This window comes from Temnothorax americanus, unplaced genomic scaffold (genome assembly GCF_048541705.1).
Source record: "Temnothorax americanus isolate GAGA-0224 unplaced genomic scaffold, ASM4854170v1 Scaffold74, whole genome shotgun sequence".
NCBI lineage: Eukaryota > Metazoa > Arthropoda > Insecta > Hymenoptera > Formicidae > Temnothorax > Temnothorax americanus.
This window is the reverse complement of record NW_027509797.1, coordinates 241,743-264,414: the sequence shown is the minus strand read 5'-3', so window position 1 is coordinate 264,414 and position 22,672 is coordinate 241,743. Positions and strand designations below refer to the sequence as shown.

Genomic DNA, 22,672 nt, shown 5'->3' with positions numbered 1-22,672 from the left:
AACTTGCACACTTAATAACTATGAGGAAGCAATGTGCAAGTTTCAACTTGCACAATTAATAACTATGAGGAAGCAATGTGCAAGTTTCTACTTGCACACTTTTTTTATTCCCTATAAATATTTATAATTCATTAAAATTTGGTTGATCAGATCCAGTTTTATTATAAAGCTTCTATATATGTACGAATTCTCAGAAAATTCAAATGTGTGTAACACGAGATCTAATCAATCAATTTTAATAAATTATATATGAAATAGGGGTTGAAAAAACTGAAAAATATAATAAAATTAAAAATTGATCGTTATCTCAAATAATGATAAATCTGCAGCGTAAAACACATTTAAAAACATTTTGATAGTAATCACTGCGCACTCCGCAGAATGCATTTTCAAAATACTACTGCGCCATGTGCAGAATGCATTTTAATTTTATTCATTTCTTTGTGTAACAATTTTTTTAGTTTCTACTTCTCAATTTATTTACTACAACTTTAATCTTATTTTAATGTCTTTAATTATTTTTATTTAGATCTAGATATTTATTTCTTCTTTTTTAAAATTATTGTTTGTCTCTTTGCTTAAATTATATATTTGGAATTACAGATTGGTAACATATTTTGGTTTTGGTTGTAATATAATTCCGATATTATTAAACGTTTATGTAATTGCCTTTGTTTTTAGTTTTTATTTTTTATCCTATACACATTATTTTATCTTTTTTTTAATTGTTAATTTCAATGGTATTTACAGTGTAAATATTCATTTTGAATATGCAATATAAATATTTTCATTATGTAATTGTCCTTTTTTTTTTTATTCTTCCGGGAAGGGTAATAATGTTTTCTCCTTTATGATTCTCAGACAATGTCTACGCATTTTTGGCATATCTGTAGAATATTTTTTATTTGAAGGATTTTCTCCCAATGCTATTGTTACTGCAAATGCTGCTGCAAATATTCCACATGACGCAAGATCTGGCTGCTTGGTTACTTTTTCAAATATTATATTATTTTGTTCCAGATTAGGGTATCGTTTTTTAATGTATTTTTGTTCAAATAATGTTAGATTGTAATAAGAATGAGTATTAAAATACAAACTATCATATATATGAAGCATTAAACCATCATAGTAAATACAGTGCCAGTGGTTACCACAATGCTGACCTCCAACAATCTGAACATCGGAAGTAAAGATCGGTTTAATCCAATGTAAATTCATTATAAAAAGAACATCAATACGAGAAAATGTAGTATATCTTTCTATTATCATCATAATTTCATTTAAAGGTCGATCATCTAACCACGAATTTTCTTCTAACACGTTCTCTTCAATTGTTTGTGGCAGTGGATAAATAAGATTATCTATGTTAAAATCATTATTTTCAATTTTATCATTTAATATTATGCATTTTTTTGCTACATTCGTATTTTTTTCATTATTCTGGGGAGACTTAATGTTGATAGTCAGTTTTTCAGAATTATATTTATTATCCTTATTAGAAATAAAATTTTCTTTAAATAAAGTCTTCACACTTGTTATTGGTACCTCACTTTGTTCGTTTAATCCAATAAAAATAGGTTTATGGTCTGAGAAAAAAGTTTCGTATACTCCAGCAGTGTAATTAAATATTTGATCAGATATAAATATTACATCGATTTGCGTATTAAAATTTGTTGTTGAAACATGCGTTGAAAGCGCACGTTTAAACTTTAATTTTTCTAAATGGTTTTCCAAAAATCCTCCATCATTATACGAATCGTAGTTGAAATCACCTATTATAATCTTTTTATTACCTAATGATTTGCTCAAAATATTACTTAATTCATACGTAAATACTGTATTAGTTACTAATGGTGACTTATAACCTGTAATGACTTGCACTTCATTTATAGTTAGCAGTATTAAGTCAATGTGTCGATGTTGTCCATTTATTGTTTCATCTTTTTGAATATGTTCATTAATATTTCCGTTTATTTCTTTTCTTATAAAACATATTATTCCTCTTGTTGATCGATTATCATAATTATCTGAACGGAAAATAACATTAAATCCTTCCAATGTAAAATTATCTTTTGCTATTGTTTGTGTTTCCGAAAAAATTAAGAGGTCGGCTTGTTTATACCATTTATCACAATTTATATTGCTAATATTTTTATTTAAAGATCGTACGTTCTGGTATATAATTTTTAATATATTTCCTTTTATAACTTTTGAGTACGCTAATTCTAGAATTTTCTCTTGTTTAAGTCTTTTTATTTCCAATTCCAAAGAATTTTCTGCTGATGGTTTTTTAGGAGGTGTAAAATGACCCAAAATGTATAAATCTGATATTTTAGTTACTCTACTTAGTGCTACGTACAACAATGATTTCGTCATACGATAATTATTTCTTAAATCAATGCATACTTTCTCATAAGTTTGTCCTTGGCTTTTATGAATTGTTAAAGCTTCAGCAGGTGTAATTGGGAACTGTTCTCTTATAATTTGGTACCCCATTCTATCATTTACATTCAATATTACAGAAATTCGTGATAAAGGAACTAAACACATTTCTATACAATTTTCACTCATATATTTTAAGTACGGTCGTCTTTGTTCAACACCAACCTTATCATTATGAAAATCTAGCCATATTTTAACTGGTTCGACCGTATCTGGTTTGAATGTTATATATTTCAAAATTCCACAGGCTCCATTAACTAGGCCATCAGCAATATCTATATTATTGGTTATCATATAGTTAATTCCAATTTTTAATGTGATTTTAAAATCTAAACCACTGCATTCTGTTCTTTTTTTAGTTTTTAATGATGTTAGTAGTTTATTTCTCGTTTTACTATTTACCTTACCTAAAACTGAGTCTATTGCTTTAATTTCATAAGCGATTCCATCTTTTAAATTTATCTTCAATTGATTATAAATATCCACCGAACGATTGTCAGCATATAATCTTATAGCGTCTACATGAATGTCATTTTCAGTTGTTTCTCTTGATCTTATTAGATCAATATTGTTTTTAGACATTGTTCCTCTCGCAAGATTGTTAAGTGCTTCAATAAAATTTTTATCTTCCTTTTGTCTCATTATTTCAGTTAATTCAAATAATTCAAATTCGTTCCATAATACATTTTCTGAAAAACCGCTTAACATGCATGATTTTGGTGGGAGATATATCGAAGTATCCATAACCGGTGGTAATTGATAAAGATCTCCTACCATCAAAACAGAAACTCCACCGAAGCTTTTGTTTTGACCCATTATTTGTCTTAATCGTGTATCAATTCTACTAAACATCGTACTACCGACCATCGATATTTCGTCTATAATTAATAATTTTAATTCAAATAAATTCTCTCGTATAGTATTAGCCACATCTTCTGACAAGTCTGGCATTTGTCCTCCATATTGTGTTACTGGCAAAGCAAAAGCTGTGTGTAACGTTACTCCCCTGATTAAAAATGCTGCTTTGCCGGAGGGTGCACATAATAACACTTTCACTTTATTATTATTTTCACCAGGCATATTATCAAAGTAATTCAGTAATACTTGATAAATTGCATTAATTACAGTGCTTTTGCCAACACCCGCAGATCCGCTTAGAAATAGTCTAATTGGTAACTTTCCAGTCTTAAAACAATGTAAAACGTGCATTGTAATTTCTCGTTGTTTATCATTTAATTTGCGAAATATATTCATTATTTCTTCTTTTGTAACTTTAGATGGACTGCTTAATTTCCTTTTATTTTTATCTGAACCACTTGCAATACCAGTTTGAGTAAATATATCTACCTCTTGCTCTTTTTCTACATTGGTTTTCATAAAAGATTCTACTTCTTCATCTTCAATATCTTGCTGATCTTTTTGTGCTTGATCTAATGCCTCGTTAATTTCTGCATCTCCTATAATTGAGTATTTCTTTCTATTTTCCTCTATTTCTTGAATATTTTCTATATAAATTTGCTCACAATCTTGTGTCTCCACATCATTTAATTCATTTTTCCATGGAAAAAATAATAAAACTTGTTCTCTAAAATAATTATATCGATCTTGTTGCAATTTATATCGATTAAATCTAATAATTTTCAACTTATTTCGTTGTTTAATTTCACTCTCTTCACTATATTCATCATCGCTATCACTTTTATTTGTATAAAATTTTTGGTCGAAATTCGCCGCAAAATCAGCCAGACAAACATCTTTATATTTTGAATAATTCCGATTCTCGTACTTTTCGATAATATTTTTGTAATAGATATCCGTTGAATCCTCGCTAATTTTTTCTAAATGTTTTTTGTTTTTCAACATTCGTACACGCTCTTTTTGCGGAGAAGTGTTGATATAAATAACAGCTCTACTACACAATGAAAGTGGTAGACCGAGAACGTGATAAACTGCTTCTTGTGCAGACATAGTATTACCGTTTATAAAAATGTTAGCTATTTTTCTAAACTTCCGTCTAATATCTAAATTTCCATTTTCCAAATCTTTTGATGCTTCTCTTAATAATCTTGATAGACCTGCATCAACTTTTGTAACATAATTAATCATATACGAAGCACAACTATATGGATCTAAAACAAATTGTATATCCATATTTGATTCCAGAAGTGTCAATATCACTTTGTGGTACGCATTAATGGCAACTTCGTTGCTTTGTCTTTTTAAGAAAATCTTTGTTCTTGATAAAGTGCTTCTGATTGCCTGAATGTAATCTCTTTCGTTCATTTCTAAACGTTCTAACATTTCCTCGAAAGAGATTAGTATATTTTTTTCGAAAAATTCTTGCATCATTTCTTTAATTTTTTTAACATTTGATTTGTAATTTTTAGTCTTCTCCTGTTCTTTTAAGGGTTTAAGAATTAACGTATTTTTCATAACAAACATCGGAAAGTTAAACCTACACAAATATTTATTTCTTCTACCTTTGTAACATGTCGGCTTATGTCGATGTATCTGCAAACGAATTAATGGATTTTTATCATCATATTCACAAGTTATAAATTTATTAATCCACTTTATTAAATTTTCATTTTCGTTTTCTTCATTATAAATTGGAGCATTTTTACAATATAAAAGATTATGTGTATGAACTGATCCTCTAGCTTGGAATTCTCTCCTCTGAAAGTAATCTACAACGTAATTTTCTCCAAATGGACCATGTTCATTTTGCAATATCGACATAATCTGATTGAATCTTTCTTCTATATATCTTACACACGTTACGGGATCTTCTCTGATCAATTTAGTTTTCTCTGCCATATCCAAATTTATAGCATCATGAATGCTGATGTTTTTATTTTCTTGTAATTTGTATAACATTTTTAACAAATCAGGATTTTTGTGTTCACATGCAGAAAAAGTAACAAACAATGTTGGAACTCCACATTGTCTAATCATGCCAAGTAAATGCTTCTTCTTGCTTTCCCAATATGATGGTGACGACCTCACTTGTCTCAAAAATCTATATCCATCGTCATGACGGAGAGAATCATTTAAAAAATTCTCATCTTTAATTTTTTTAGCAGTTAAGTTTTCATTTCTTTTAACTCTCCTTAAGCAAATATTTAAATTTGACATTACTGATCTTTCCAATTTTTGTTTAGCCATAAATAAAATCCTTGTAGGCTGACACGATCTTCTATCTCTATGTCTGGCTTCAAATTTAATTCTTTCAGAATATGACAATTTTTTGTTTTTATCCAGAATTTCTCCTCCAAAAATTTTTGGAAAACATAATTCATCAATATTTTCCGTTAAATGCCAAGGTACTGGAAATTTATTTTGTCCAGGTGCTATAATTGCTATGTTTTCAGATATTTCTTTATTTCTATCTATAATCATAACTTCGTCAATTGGTTCGAAATAAACCGAATCTTCAGAATCTGAATTATCGTTGTATTTTTCTATATTTAATTGATCTTCTATATTTATTTCATTCGTGCAGCTATGGCATTTATCATTATTATCTACAATAAAATCCAACTCTGCATTAAAATTTTTGTTATATTTTTTAAAGAATTCATCGTCAATTTTTATATTGTTTTTTATATACAAAGGAGTATGTTGTAAATATTCCAAAGCTTCACAAATTTTAGCAGGTTTTATGGTTTCATACATATAATCAGACTTGTGTTCTAGATTTCTTTTTAACTTTATTTGTATAGTCGACATTTCGTCAAAACTTCTTGGTAAAATATTTATCATCTCATTGATTTCAACTGGAATATTAACAATACTTCCTTTTAATGATAATTGTGGGTTAATTGCAAACGGTTGTAATGCTTTTATTTGCATAAATGGTATATATGGTGATACCATTCTTTCTTCAACCGCTGTCAAATCTGTTACGACTTTTGGCACATTCTTGAACCTTAAATCTTCGTTTGCTGTTGTTTTTGGAAGCTGTCCTAATGTGATATATCTTTTACAAGTTTTACACATATATTTCGATGAGTTATTGATAATTTTATCAATGAATTTATCAATATCTATTCTTGTGCCACTCATTTTATTTCGTATTTTGGTAATACTAAAATGCTCTACAGATTTAAAAAAAAACAAATTTTCACAACAGACGCAAACTATGTCAGGTCCAATTTTTCTGTTTTTCAAAAACTTTAGTAACAAAGAATAATAATGGTATTCATTATCTGTAGTTTCATTTTTTATCTTCATCTGAACATAATTTTCGTAGTTTTCTCTATGTTTGAAAAAATCATCTAATCTTAATAATCTTTTACGTTCAATATCTTGTTTTCGTCGTTTTTGGACGAAATTTGAATCTTCTAAAAACTTTCTTTTTTTAATAATATTATTTAATTCATTATTCATTAATCTGTATTCAGAATCGTTACGCAAAAATCTAATTCTTTCTTTGTTTTTGATTTGTTCATTTATACGGTAAATTTCAACTTTTCGTTTGAATTTTATTCGTTTTATATTTTTTTGTTTCTCTAGTTTTCTGTATAATTGTTCCTCTCTCACAGATCTTATTCTTTTAATATTTATATCTTTTTCTTTCTCTTTATACGACGGATCTTCTCGTGTTTGCTTCATCCTTTGTATATTGCTCTTTCCTTCAATTGCTTTGTACGACGGATCTTGTCGTAATTGCTTCATCCTTTGTATATTGCTATCTCTCTCATTTTCTTTGTACAATGGATCTTTTCTTATTTGCCTCATCCTTTGTATATTGTTATCTGTTTCACTTTTTTTGTACGACGGCTCTTGTCGTGTTTGTCTCATCCTTTTTATATTGCTATCTTTTTCACTTTCATTGTACGACGGATTTTGTCGTTTATGAAACATTCTTTGCCTATTCCTGTCTCTTTCTATTTCATTGTACGACGGATTTTGTCGTATTTTCCTAATCCTTTGAACTTCTTTCTGTTTTTTCTCTTCTACTGTATTAGCTGTACATTCTTTTATTTTTCTTTCTTTTTTTTTTTCAAAATCATCTATTTTAATATTTAAATCTTCTCCATTTTCTTCTTTATATCTTTTTACATGTCGTAATTCACGAATTTTTTTTCTATTAAAATATTTTTTTTGTTTTTCATTTGTTTTTTTATTTTTTTTGGGCATTTCTGTAACTCTTTAAAAAAAATCTTATATATACACAAATTTGTTTTTATTTTGTTTTAATTAAATTCTATTATGTACCTGATGTACCTAAAATAAAAATAAGACTAATTAATGGTTTAATAATTTAATATTACTATTAATATTATTATTTAATAATACTATTGCTGTCGCGTATTTTTAAAGTGATTTACCTAGTAGGCATACTCCATTAATAAAATTCATTAATGAACCAAAGAGCAGTAATCACTGCGCAGAATGCATTTTTTTTAACATTTACTGCGTCAATCGCAGAATGCATTTCCTCTTTGTTTTACTATCATCACTGCGCACTGCGCAGAATGCATTTTATTTAAAATTACTGCGTTAATCGCAGAATGCTTTTTTGTTCTTTAGTTTACTCTCATCACTGAGTAATGCGCAGAATGCATTTTGTTTTACTCTCATCACTGCGTAATGCGCAGAATGCATTTTATTTACAATTACTGCGTTAATCGCAGAATGCATATTGGTTCTTTAGTTTACTCTCATCACTGCGTAATGCGCAGAAGAAATTTTATTTGCATTTACTGTGCCAATCGCAGATTGCATTTTTCATTTACTGCGCTAATCACACAATGCATTTATGTTTCTTTTTATTTTACTCATTACTCCGCACTGCGCAGAATGCATTTTATTTACAATTACTGCGCCAATCGTATAGATTTTTGAGACAAGTGAGGTCGTCACCATCATATTGGGAAAGCAAGAAGAAGCATTTACTTGGCATGATTAGACAATGTGGAGTTCCAACATTGTTTGTTACTTTTTCTGCATGTGAACACAAAAATCCTGATTTGTTAAAAATGTTATACAATTACAAGAAAATAAAAACATCAGCATTCATGATGCTATAAATTTGGATATGGCAAGAAAAACTAAATATTTGTGTAGGTTTAACTTTCCGATGTTTGTTATGAAAAATACGTTAATTCTTAAACCCTTAAAAGAACAGGAGAAGACTAAAAATTACAAATCAAATGTTAAAAAAATTAAAGAAATGATGCAAGAATTTTTCGAAAAAAATATACTAATCTCTTTCGAGGAAATGTTAGAACGTTTAGAAATGAACGAAAGAGATTACATTCAGGCAATCAGAAGCACTTTATCAAGAACAAAGATTTTCTTAAAAAGACAAAGCAACGAAGTTGCCATTAATGCGTACCACAAAGTGATATTGACACTTCTGGAATCAAATATGGATATACAATTTGTTTTAGATCCATATAGTTGTGCTTCGTATATGATTAATTATGTTACAAAAGTTGATGCAGGTCTATCAAGATTATTAAGAGAAGCATCAAAAGATTTGGAAAATGGAAATTTAGATATTAGACGGAAGTTTAGAAAAATAGCTAACATTTTTATAAACGGTAATACTATGTCTGCACAAGAAGCAGTTTATCACGTTCTCGGTCTACCACTTTCATTGTGTAGTAGAGCTGTTATTTATATCAACACTTCTCCGCAAAAAGAGCGTGTACGAATGTTGAAAAACAAAAAACATTTAGAAAAAATTAGCGAGGATTCAACGGATATCTATTACAAAAATATTATCGAAAAGTACGAGAATCGGAATTATTCAAAATATAAGATGTTTGTCTGGCTGATTTTGCGGCGAATTTCGACCAAAAATTTTATACAAATAAAAGTGATAGCGATGATGAATATAGTGAAGAGAGTGAAATTAAACAACGAAATAAGTTGAAAATTATTAGATTTAATCGATATAAATTGCAACAAGATCGATATAATTATTTTAGAGAACAAGTTTTATTATTTTTTCCATGGAAAAATAAATTAAATGATGTGGAGACACAAGATTGTGAGCAAATTTATATAGAAAATATTCAAGAAATAGAGGAAAATAGAAAGAAATACTCAATTATAGGAGATTGCAGAAATTAACGAGGCATTAGATCAAGCACAAAAAGATCAGCAAGATATTGAAGATGAAGAAGTAGAATCTTTTATGAAAACCAATGTAGAAAAAGAGCAAGAGGTAGATATATTTACTCAAACTGGTATTGCAAGTGGTTCAGATAAAAATAAAAGGAAATTAAGCAGTCCATCTAAAGTTACAAAAGAAGAAATAATGAATATATTTCGCAAATTAAATGATAAACAACGAGAAATTACAATGCACGTTTTACATTGTTTTAAGACTGGAAAGTTACCAATTAGACTATTTCTAAGCGGATCTGCGGGTGTTGGCAAAAGCACTGTAATTAATGCAATTTATCAAGTATTACTGAATTACTTTGATAATATGCCTGGTGAAAATAATAATAAAGTGAAAGTGTTATTATGTGCACCCTCCGGCAAAGCAGCATTTTTAATCAGGGGGAGTAACGTTACACACAGCTTTTGCTTTGCCAGTAACACAATATGGAGGACAAATGCCAGACTTGTCAGAAGATGTGGCTAATACTATACGAGAGAATTTATTTGAATTAAAATTATTAATTATAGACGAAATATCGATGGTCGGTAGTACGATGTTTAGTAGAATTGATACACGATTAAGACAAATAATGGGTCAAAACAAAAGCTTCGGTGGAGTTTCTGTTTTGATGGTAGGAGATCTTTATCAATTACCACCGGTTATGGATACTTCGATATATCTCCCACCAAAATCATGCATGTTAAGCGGTTTTTCAGAAAATGTATTATGGAACGAATTTGAATTATTTGAATTAACTGAAATAATGAGACAAAAGGAAGATAAAAATTTTATTGAAGCACTTAACAATCTTGCGAGAGGAACAATGTCTAAAAACAATATTGATCTAATAAGATCAAGAGAAACAACTGAAAATGACATTCATGTAGACGCTATAAGATTATATGCTGACAATCGTTCGGTGGATATTTATAATCAATTGAAGATAAATTTAAAAGATGGAATCGCTTATGAAATTAAAGCAATAGACTCAGTTTTAGGTAAGGTAAATAGTAAAACGAGAAATAAACTACTAACATCATTAAAACTAAAAAAAGAACAGAATGCAGTGGTTTAGATTTTAAAATCACATTAAAAATTGGAATTAACTATATGATAACCAATAATATAGATATTGCTGATGGCCTAGTTAATGGAGCCTGTGGAATTTTGAAATATATAACATTCAAACCAGATACGGTCGAACCAGTTAAAATATGGCTAGATTTTCATAATGATAAGGTTGGTGTTGAACAAAGACGACCGTACTTAAAATATATGAGTGAAAATTGTATAGAAATGTGTTTAGTTCCTTTATCACGAATTTCTGTAATATTGAATGTAAATGATAGAATGGGGTACCAAATTATAAGAGAACAGTTCCCAATTACACCTGCTGAAGCTTTAACAATTCATAAAAGCCAAGGACAAACTTATGAGAAAGTATGCATTGATTTAAGAAATAATTATCGTATGACGAAATCATTGTTGTACGTAGCACTAAGTAGAGTAACTAAAATATCAGATTTATACATTTTGGGTCATTTTACACCTCCTAAAAAACCATCAGCAGAAAATTCTTTGGAATTGGAAATAAAAAGACTTAAACAAGAGAAAATTCTAGAATTAGCGTACTCAAAAGTTATAAAAGGAAATATATTAAAAATTATATACCAGAACGTACGATCTTTAAATAAAAATATTAGCAATATAAATTGTGATAAATGGTATAAACAAGCCGACCTCTTAATTTTTTCGGAAACACAAACAATAGCAAAAGATAATTTTACATTGGAAGGATTTAATGTTATTTTCCGTTCAGATAATTATGATAATCGATCAACAAGAGGAATAATATGTTTTATAAGAAAAGAAATAAACGGAAATATTAATGAACATATTCAAAAAGATGAAACAATAAATGGACAACATCGACACATTGACTTAATACTGCTAACTATAAATGAAGTGCAAGTCATTACAGGTTATAAGTCACCATTAGTAACTAATACAGTATTTACGTATGAATTAAGTAATATTTTGAGCAAATCATTAGGTAATAAAAAGATTATAATAGGTGATTTCAACTACGATTCGTATAATGATGGAGGATTTTTGGAAAACCATTTAGAAAAATTAAAGTTTAAACGTGCGCTTTCAACGCATGTTTCAACAACAAATTTTAATACGCAAATCGATGTAATATTTATATCTGATCAAATATTTAATTACACTGCTGGAGTATACGAAACTTTTTTCTCAGACCATAAACCTATTTTTATTGGATTAAACGAACAAAGTGAGGTACCAATAACAAGTGTGAAGACTTTATTTAAAGAAAATTTTATTTCTAATAAGGATAATAAATATAATTCTGAAAAACTGACTATCAACATTAAGTCTCCCCAGAATAATGAAAAAAATACGAATGTAGCAAAAAAATGCATAATATTAAATGATAAAATTGAAAATAATGATTTTAACATAGATAATCTTATTTATCCACTGCCACAAACAATTGAAGAGAACGTGTTAGAAGAAAATTCGTGGTTAGATGATCGACCTTTAAATGAAATTATGATGATAATAGAAAGATATACTACATTTTCTCGTATTGATGTTCTTTTTATAATGAATTTACATTGGATTAAACCGATCTTTACTTCCGATGTTCAGATTGTTGGAGGTCAGCATTGTGGTAACCACTGGCACTGTATTTACTATGATGGTTTAATGCTTCATATATATGATAGTTTGTATTTTAATACTCATTCTTATTACAATCTAACATTATTTGAACAAAAATACATTAAAAAACGATACCCTAATCTGGAACAAAATAATATAATATTTGAAAAAGTAACCAAGCAGCCAGATCTTGCGTCATGTGGAATATTTGCAGCAGCATTTGCAGTAACAATAGCATTGGGAGAAAATCCTTCAAATAAAAAATATTCTACAGATATGCCAAAAATGCGTAGACATTGTCTGAGAATCATAAAGGAGAAAACATTATTACCCTTCCCGGAAGAATAAAAAAAAAAAGGACAATTACATAATGAAAATATTTATATTGCATATTCAAAATGAATATTTACACTGTAAATACCATTGAAATTAACAATTAAAAAAAAGATAAAATAATGTGTATAGGATAAAAAATAAAAACTAAAAACAAAGGCAATTACATAAACGTTTAATAATATCGGAATTATATTACAACCAAAACCAAAATATGTTACCAATCTGTAATTCCAAATATATAATTTAAGCAAAGAGACAAACAATAATTTTAAAAAAGAAGAAATAAATATCTAGATCTAAATAAAAATAATTAAAGACATTAAAATAAGATTAAAGTTGTAGTAAATAAATTGAGAAGTAGAAACTAAAAAAATTGTTACACAAAGAAATGAATAAAATTAAAATGCATTCTGCACATGGCGCAGTAGTATTTTGAAAATGCATTCTGCGGAGTGCGCAGTGATTACTATCAAAATGTTTTTAAATGTGTTTTACGCTGCAGATTTATCATTATTTGAGATAACGATCAATTTTTAATTTTATTATATTTTTCAGTTTTTTCAACCCCTATTTCATATATAATTTATTAAAATTGATTGATTAGATCTCGTGTTACACACATTTGAATTTTCTGAGAATTCGTACATATATAGAAGCTTTATAATAAAACTGGATCTGATCAACCAAATTTTAATGAATTATAAATATTTATAGGGAATAAAAAAAGTGTGCAAGTAGAAACTTGCACATTGCTTCCTCATAGTTATTAATTGTGCAAGTTGAAACTTGCACATTGCTTCCTCATAGTTATTAAGTGTGCAAGTTGTTAATAATAATACTGCTGTCTTTAAACTTTAGTTTAATATACGTAAACAGCGTCTTTAGATTCTGCTTTATTGGTATCATGCTGAGCAGCGTGAGTAATAAGAATTTCTTATTATTAATTGCTCTTCCTTCCCCTCTTATAGAAAAATAAAGTGTGCAAGTAGAAACTTGCACATTGCTTCCTCATAGTTATTAAGTGTGCAAGTTGAAACTTGCACATTGCTTCCTCATAGTTATTAAGTGTGCAAGTTGAAACTTGGACATTGCTTCCTTAGAGTTATTAAGTGTGCAAGTTGAAACTTGGACATTGCTTCCTTAGAGTTATTAAGTGTGCAAGTTGAAACTTGGACATTGCTTCCTTAGAGTTATTAAGTGTGCAAGTTGAAACTTGGACATTGCTTCCTTAGAGTTATTAAGTGTGCAAGTTGAAACTTGGACATTGCTTCCTTAGAGTTATTAAGTGTGCAAGTTGAAACTTGGACATTGCTTCCTTAGAGTTATTAAGTGTGCAAGTTGAAACTTGCACATTGCTTTCTTAGAGTTCTTAAGTGTGCGAGTAGAAATCTGCATATTGGTTCAGTTTTTAAGTGGGCAAGTATATTTTTATTTTTTTATTTTAGTGAATGTACATAATTATGTATACAGGCTCCTAAAGAGTTAGGTGTGCGAGTAGAAACCTGCACATTGCTTGATTAGAGTTTTTAAGTGTTTAAGTAGAAACCTTCGCACACAAAGCTTCCTCTATGAGGAAGCCAAAACAAATAAATACTGAAAATTATACATTGAAAAAAATTAATGCTTCATCATAGAGGAAGCTTTGTGTGCGAAGGTTTCTACTTAAACACTTAAAAACTCTAATCAAGCAATGTGCAGGTTTCTACTCGCACACCTAACTCTTTAGGAGCCTGTATACATAATTATGTACATTCACTAAAATAAAAAAATAAAAATATACTTGCCCACTTAAAAACTGAACCAATATGCAGATTTCTACTCGCACACTTAAGAACTCTAAGAAAGCAATGTGCAAGTTTCAACTTGCACACTTAATAACTCTAAGGAAGCAATGTCCAAGTTTCAACTTGCACACTTAATAACTCTAAGGAAGCAATGTCCAAGTTTCAACTTGCACACTTAATAACTCTAAGGAAGCAATGTCCAAGTTTCAACTTGCACACTTAATAACTCTAAGGAAGCAATGTCCAAGTTTCAACTTGCACACTTAGTAACTCTAAGGAAGCAATGTCCAAGTTTCAACTTGCACACTTAATAACTCTAAGGAAGCAATGTCCAAGTTTCAACTTGCACACTTAATAACTATGAGGAAGCAATGTGCAAGTTTCAACTTGCACACTTAATAACTATGAGGAAGCAATGTGCAAGTTTCTACTTGCACACTTTATTTCAAAAATCGGCAGTTCTCGCCGGAATTACTTTTTCTATATTCCTCCCTTACATTCATGAGATCAGCCATGTCATCCATTTGTTAGGTATCGTGAGAAATATATATATATGTATATCAAAATATATATATTACGTTTTTTTATAAGTACCCGTATTTGAAAAGCAAATATAATCTGTGAAACAAGCAACTTATTTAGTCTTTTTTTTAAATTGACAATCAATAGATGCTTGTTTCACAGATCAAATTCGTAGAACAAATATGTCGATTCAAAACGATAAAGAGGAGAATATAATGGAATTGCAGAAAATAAATAAGAAGAAGAAGAAAGAAGAACCAAAAAAGACGAGGGAAAAAGAAATAAACAAGGAAATAAATAAAGAAAGGTTTGTACTCTTTTCCTTTATTTTTAGATTGTCACTATTAAAGAAACAATCTTAGAACATTATGTCAATTCTCTAATACTTAGGAGACTTGAAAAAAATCGGAAAGAGCAAGAAAAAGAAAGAGAAATGGAACGAGAACGGAAAAGAGAAACCGAACCAAAGCAGAGAAGAGAAGAAGAAGAGAATGGAAAGAGAGAAATTGAAAAAGAATTAATTTTAGAAGAAGAAGAAGACGATACGAGGTATGTAAGATTAATTTATAACGTATAATTACAAAAGGTTATAAATTAAAATATAATCTCCGTCCATAACCGTTTCCTTTTTTTAATTTTTCATTGAATTTTACGTCTTCTTCCCTCTTTTCATTATTTTACTATTTATATTTTTGGAATAGATATTACTCATCAAGAGCGCATTTATTGAGAGGCAGAGGGAGTTGGAGAGGTACAGCGCACTTATTGAGAGGCAGAGGGAGTTGGAGAGGTACAGAATGGAAAGGAAGAGGAGGATGGAGAGAAGGTGAATGGAGAAGAGGCGGATGGAGAAGAGGAAACTGGAGAGAAGGAGAATGGCGAGGAAGAGGATATAGAGGAAGAGGATATAGAGGAAGATGGATGGGAGGATTGAGAAGATTCAATAGGGGGCGTTCAAGGCCCGTTACTGCAGGCCCTGTTTACATTTTTAATAATTGAAATTTATTATTTGTTTTTGTTATTATATTTAATATTGTATTTCAATTTTAATTTAGTGTTCAATTTTAATTTAGTGTTAATTTAAAATGTAATCTTTGAAAATAATAAATGCGTTAAATGTCATTTAAAATAATAAACGTTTATGTTTTATATATTTTCCTTTTAGAGATTAAAGATTGTGATAAGCAAATCAACTTTAACCCTTAGAGACTATACGTGAGGTCTTAACCGCTTGTTAAAGAATAATGTTAGAAAATTTATCTTAATTTTGTTATATTTTATATATAAAATATTGACAACTTTTCTAATTCTATTATTTTCTTCAGTCTTTTCTACCTCTCTATTTTATATATAATTGATTCAGATTTGGTTGATCAGATCCTGTTTTTTAAAACTTCTATATATGTACAAATTCTCCGAAATTTCAAATGTGTGTAACACGAGATCTAATCAATCAAATTTTAATGAATTATATATGAAATAGGGGTAGAAAAAACTCAAAAATATAATAGAGTTAAAAATAGATCGCTATCTCAAATATTGAGAAAGCTGCAGCGTAAAACACATTTTTCAAAAAAATGAAAATCTGCATAAAATCTATACCGTTTTATGGATTTTAAAAAATTTGAGGAGGACATACTTTCTATGATACTCTATTTGTGTGCAAAATTTCAACCCGGTATCTAAAAAATTGTAGAAGTAGATGCGTGTACAAAAAATCCGTACACACACACACACACACACACACATACATACATACTTCCGGACATTTTTTACTAATACGATTTTTCGAGATAAAACCGAAGCTATCAAATATGAACATTTTAACTCGATTTCAATTATTATATAAATTAGAAACTGTATGTATAATTCTCCGAAATTTCAAATGTGTGTAACACGAGATCTAATCAATCAAATTTTAATGAATTATATATGAAATAGGGGTAGAAAAAACTCAAAAATATAATAGAGTTAAAAATAGATCGCTATCTCAAATATTGAGAAAGATGCAGCGTAAAACACATTTTTCAAAAAAATGAAAATCTGCATAAAATCTATACCGTTTTATGGATTTTAATAAAATTTGAGGAGGACATACTTTCTATGATACTCTATTTGTGTGCCAAATTTCAACCCGGTATCTAAAAAATTGTAGAAGTAGATGCGTGTACAAAAAATCCGTACACACACACACACACACACACATACATACATACTTCCGGACATTTTTTACTAATACGATTTTTCGACATTTTAGAACATTCTAAACCTATTTCCATCAAAATCTCGAAAAAAAATTTTTTCACCATCACAAAGCTTCCTCTATGAGGAAGCAATTACTACAAATATAGCACCAAAACATCTTATTAACGATTGCACATGAAATTATATTTATGTTCGGAAAAATTATGTTGCAAGTAAACGCTCCATTTCTGCGTTAACGCGACCTAACAAAATATTTAACGAGTTGTTACATTTATCTTGTAAGTGAATATCGAAACCAGTTTTTTGTAAAAATATCCAAAACGTTTCTGCATATGTCGGATACTTGCAATCAACAGCAAAGAATATCTTGAAAGTTAATTCAAAAGCTTGCAAATATGAATCCACTTTAAACTTTTGGTCGTTTACAATCACGTATGATGATTCGATGTTTACTAAAGGTCCAACTATAAGAGGTGTCGGTTGAAAAGTATCTTTGTTTCTTTGCAGTCTTCGCTTCAAATCATCTAAAGCACGATCCAAATCAGCAACAGTCTATACAAAGTAGTAATTTGAACTAAAATACTATTCATACTCATAAAAGATTCAATATTTATATATATTTTATTATCTATCATTTTTTTTTATTTAAATACCTGTACGTGCAACATAAACGCCTCTCTACATTCTTGTAACGTTAACTTTCTGACGCTGTTTTCACTGTCCTGCTCACAGTTCGTATTTCTTTTCCTCTTATAACTTCCTGCTCTACGAGATTCGATAAAAATCGGAAGTAAATAAAAAATCGAAAAAAAAGAAAGTGGTTCGAGATATAAAGATTACGTCTACCACTTGTTACTTAGGTTTTTTTTTGAGGTATAATACTACCATTGCACTTTCTTTTTTTTTTCGACGTAACATATACACTACTATGCGTGAGCTTGGCGCTTTTTTTTACCTTTTTTGAAAAAAGGTAATTTTGTACGGATATCACGCCTTTTTGTAGTGTTACGCATCATCTTATAAACAATATATTTTATAATCTTATAAACAGTATATACAAGGTATGAAGCTAAAAGTGTTATGGACTAATATTTCTAAAGAAAACAACAATTTAATATTTTGCTTAGTTTCTTAAAAATAATAATCTGTAACCCTTTGCTCTGTAACCCCACATAGTGCGCTTCGTAGTTTTCGGTGTCCAGGTGTAATAATACGTTGAATGCGATGTCTAGGTGTCCCAGGTTGCCGATGACGATGTCTAGATAGTGAGCTCCGTAGTTTTTGGTGTTTACGTGTATTAATACCTTGAATTCGATGTCTAGGTGTCCCAGGTTGCCGATGACGAGTCCACATAGTGCGCTCCGTAGTTTTCGGTGTCTACGTGTATTAATACCTCGAATTCGATATCTACGTGTCCTACATTCAGATTTAAAGTTATTAACACACCTAGATACCAAAAACCACGAAGCGCACTATGTGGACCTCGTCATCGGCAACCTGAGACACGTAGACATCGAATTCGAGGTATTATTACACCTAGACACCAAAAACTACGGAGCGCGCTATCTGGACCTCGTCATCAGCAACCTGGGACACCTAGACAACAATTTCAAGGTATTAATACACGTAAACACCGAAAACTACGGAGCGCACTATGTAGACTCGTCATCGGCAACCTGGGATACCTAGACATCAAATTCAAGGTATTAATACACGTAGACACCAAAAACCACGGAGCTCACTATCTAGACATCGTCATCGGCAACCTGGGACACCTAAACATCGCATTCAACGTATTATTACACCTGGACACCAAAAACTACGAAGCGCACTATGTGGACCTCGTCATCGGCAACCTGGGACACCTAGACATCGAATTCACCGTACGATTACACCTGGACACCGAAAACTATGAAGCGCACTATCTGGATTCCGTCATCAGCAACCTGGGACACATGGACATCGAATTCAAGGTATTAATACACGTAGACACCGAAAACTACGGAGCTCACTATCTAGACATCGTCATCGGCAACCTGGAACACTTAGACATCGCATTCAACGTATTATTACACCTGGACACCGAAAACTACAAAGCGCACTATGTGGACCTCGTCATCGGCAACCTGAGACACGTAGACATTATATTCAACGTATTCTTACACCTGGACACCGAAAACTATGAAGCGCACTATGTGGACTTCGTCATCGGCAACCTGGGACACCTAGACATCGAATTCAACGTACGATTACACCTGGACACCGAAAACTACCGAGCGCGCTATCTGGACCTCGTCATCAGCAACCTGGGACACCTAAACATCGAATTCAAGGTATTAATACACGTAGACACCGAAAACTACGGAGCTCACTATCTAGACATCGTCATCGGCAACCTGGAACACTTAGACATCGCATTCAACGTATTATTACACCTGGACACCGAAAACTACGAAGCGCACTATGTGGACCTCGTCATCGGCAACCTGGGACACCTAGACATCGAATTCAACGTATTATTACACCTGGACACCGAAAACTATGAAGCGTACTATCTGGACCTCGTCATCGGCAACCTGGGATACGTGAACATCGAATTCAAGGTATTAATACACGTAGACACCGAAAACTACGGAGCGCACTGTGTGGACCTCGTCATCGGCAACCTGGGACACCTAGACATCGCATTCAACGTATTATTACAGCTGGACACCGAAAACTATGAAGCGTACTATCTAGACCTCGTCATCGGCAACCTGGGATACCTAGACATTGAATTCAAGCTTGATTCATAAGAATCGACTTAAAATTTCCCTAGTGGCACTTTCTGCCAAGCGTAGAGAATCTTCTTTTCCGTTGACTCAATATATAGAATAATTTAAAACAATTACCTTGAATTAATCGTCGCGTCGCGTAATAAAGAGTCACACGGTCGGTCTCGCTCCGCGCGTACTACCGTGTCTCTCGATCGATCGAGATAGGTTAACTGATCAGATGAACTGACTGACAGCGCTCTAAACGAACGCACTGTCTGCACTGCACTGCACTGCGATACTAAAGCCGCTAGCCGCCAGTGTCAAAAAAGTGAAAGTAACGTTTCTGATTATGACGTCATCATATAAAACGCCGACCTTGGTTAGAAGTAGAAAAAGAAGAAGAAGAAGTATCTTAATAAAAAATTTTCACATTTGGACTTTGCGTCGCAATATCTCCGCTCGTAGGGCACGGAGCGGAATATTATAAGAGAAACCCTTCCCCCTAATTGGACCCCAAGCTATCGATCAAGCCTACTTAGAACTTGATCCGTTCACTCGTTATCGAGATCTCAACATCTCGAGTACTCGCAACCCGTCGCGTCGCGTAAAAGAGTCACGGTCGGTCTCGCTCTGCGTGTACTTGGCGCGAGACACTACTGTGTCTCTTGATTACCGCATTTTGTTTTACTATAAAGAAAAAAAAGAAAAATTTATAACTAATCCACTAATTAAACATGAACATTTTAATAATACAATTTTAAAGCAATGGTAAAATGTCAATACCAGAAGATATTGCTGGTAAAATAGATATAAGAGCTGTATCTGTAACACTGAGACGTTTATTCAATTGCTGTAGTTGGTCAATAATAACTTTTTTAATAATATTCCACTTTTTAGGAAATATCGATTCTTTTTCGGAATACTGTCTGTTAAAGTCTTCTATGAACTAGAAACATTTTGTAATAAGGTACGAAAAATCAAGCAATTTATGCTTTAATAATTAATTTTTCTACGAAATGTGCGGTAACCTTCCCCTTTCTTTCGCTCATTTATTTGTAAATTATTAAGTTACATGTGCATATTTTTCTTTCCTTATCATTTGCATTTTTTCTTGCACTTATTTCATTCTGAAGGTATATGCAATATATCATTTCCCATAAAAACCTATGTTAAAAATGCAGCCAGTTTCATGAAATTTTAATATGTTGTTTTGGAATGCAAAATAGAATTATGTGAACTTTTTGGGAATTTTTTACCGTCCCGTTTTGAAAAAAATCTAATCCAAAAATTGTACTTTTTAAGTTTTGGAGTAGATTTTTTTCAAAACGGGACGGTGAAAAATTCCTAAAAAATTCACATAATTCTATTTTGCATTCTAGAACAACATATTAAAATTTCATAAAACTCTCTGCATTTTGTTGTAGCCATCTCGAACCTCCTTAATATAAATTAATATTATTATATGTGTACACATATATATTAATGTATATGTGTATGTTTGTGTGTGTGTGTGTGTGTGTGTGTGTGTGTGTGTGTGTGTGTGTGTGTGCGTGCGTGCGTGCGTGCGTGCGTGCGTGCGTGCGTGCGTGCGTGTGTGCGTGCGTGCGTGCGTGCGTGTGTGTGTGTGTGTGTGTGTGTGTGTGTGTGTGTGTGTGTGTGTGTGTGTAAATGTACGTACCGACTCACTGTTCTCATTATTAACTTGTACATTTCTTTCGGTCAACTCACTACTATCACTACTTATGACATTTGCGTTCTCTAAAGGCTATTCTACAATTGCGTAAGCGTAAGGTAAGGTTGTAGGAGTAGGAGTAGTAGTAGTCGTGAATGTTGTACAACGGTTCAGTCTACAATAAAGTAACGATACGTTGTAAACTTGATTACAGCAACCTATCAGAGTGCAGTGGAAAGTACAGAGGTCAAGGCACTTCCGATACTCGTCCAGCACAAACTTTTCGTTTGTTGATCTTTGTGTGAAATGCATCGTTTTTTCCATAATAATTTGTTGCTTCTCACCAGCCCAATCAATTCTCTACACGATAATAAGTTTAAAAAAGTTTCATTTTCCTCGTACTGAGCACTTTCCTCGTATTCCATGATGAACACGTACCAAAAACACTACAATAGAAAAAATGAATACTTTCGGATGCCGAGAAGGAATGTTATAACTTGACTCTTGAGATCTTTATAGCGGTCTTCGGTTCGGGATCACGTGTATTTACTGTTTTGACAAAAACAATTATGGCAGCGCGCGGCGTGATGACGCGTAACAGCACTCTGATTGGTTGGCTCTTACGTTCACATCTGGCGTAGTCGTGAAAGATGAAGTTCAACCATCTTCCACAACACGCTTTACAACCGCAGTACCGCTTTACAACCACGCCGTACAACACTCTTACAACCACTTACGACCACGCTTACGCAATTGTAGAATAGCCTTGATAGTATGCATGTGTGGGTTGGGGTCGTTGGAGTTGACTATCGTTGCAAAGGTATGAAGATGGAACCTTCGGTGGAAAAATAAATCCTTGATGTGCATTACTACAAGATGCATCAGGATCATTGTTTAAATTGATTATTTCTGGTAGCTATAAATAAAAATATATGTATTTTACTTATTTTAAAATAACAAGAAACTATATATAAATAGTAGAAAAAATGGTAATTTTTTAGTTCAGCTACAGCAGCACAAAACACGATGAATTTAAGCTCAATCGACGCGTTTTTGCACGAAACAAAAGAATCTGGCAGAAAAAAGTGTCGTTCTGCCCCGCGACGCGAGATATTAATCGTTAAAGTTGACAGGAATCAGGTTATGA

At 31.3% G+C, this 22,672-nt stretch overlaps 1 protein-coding gene and 1 long non-coding RNA gene across 2 annotated transcripts in view; one reads left to right on the top strand and one right to left on the bottom strand.

The window, feature by feature from the left end:
- LOC143906634 (uncharacterized) overlaps positions 1–22,672 on the top strand; it is a 111,930-nt gene that overhangs the window by 79,726 nt on the left and 9,532 nt on the right. The window lies entirely within an intron of this gene.
- On the bottom strand, positions 17,299–22,392 carry LOC143906658 (uncharacterized). The gene is made up of 6 exons (XM_077422866.1): positions 22,275–22,392; positions 21,532–21,611; positions 20,637–20,799; positions 20,525–20,540; positions 17,751–17,901; positions 17,299–17,649 (listed from the first exon to the last, which is right to left on the bottom strand). The coding sequence occupies exons 1-6, from the start codon at positions 22,390–22,392 to the stop codon at positions 17,299–17,301; spliced, it is 879 nt and encodes a 292-aa protein (XP_077278992.1).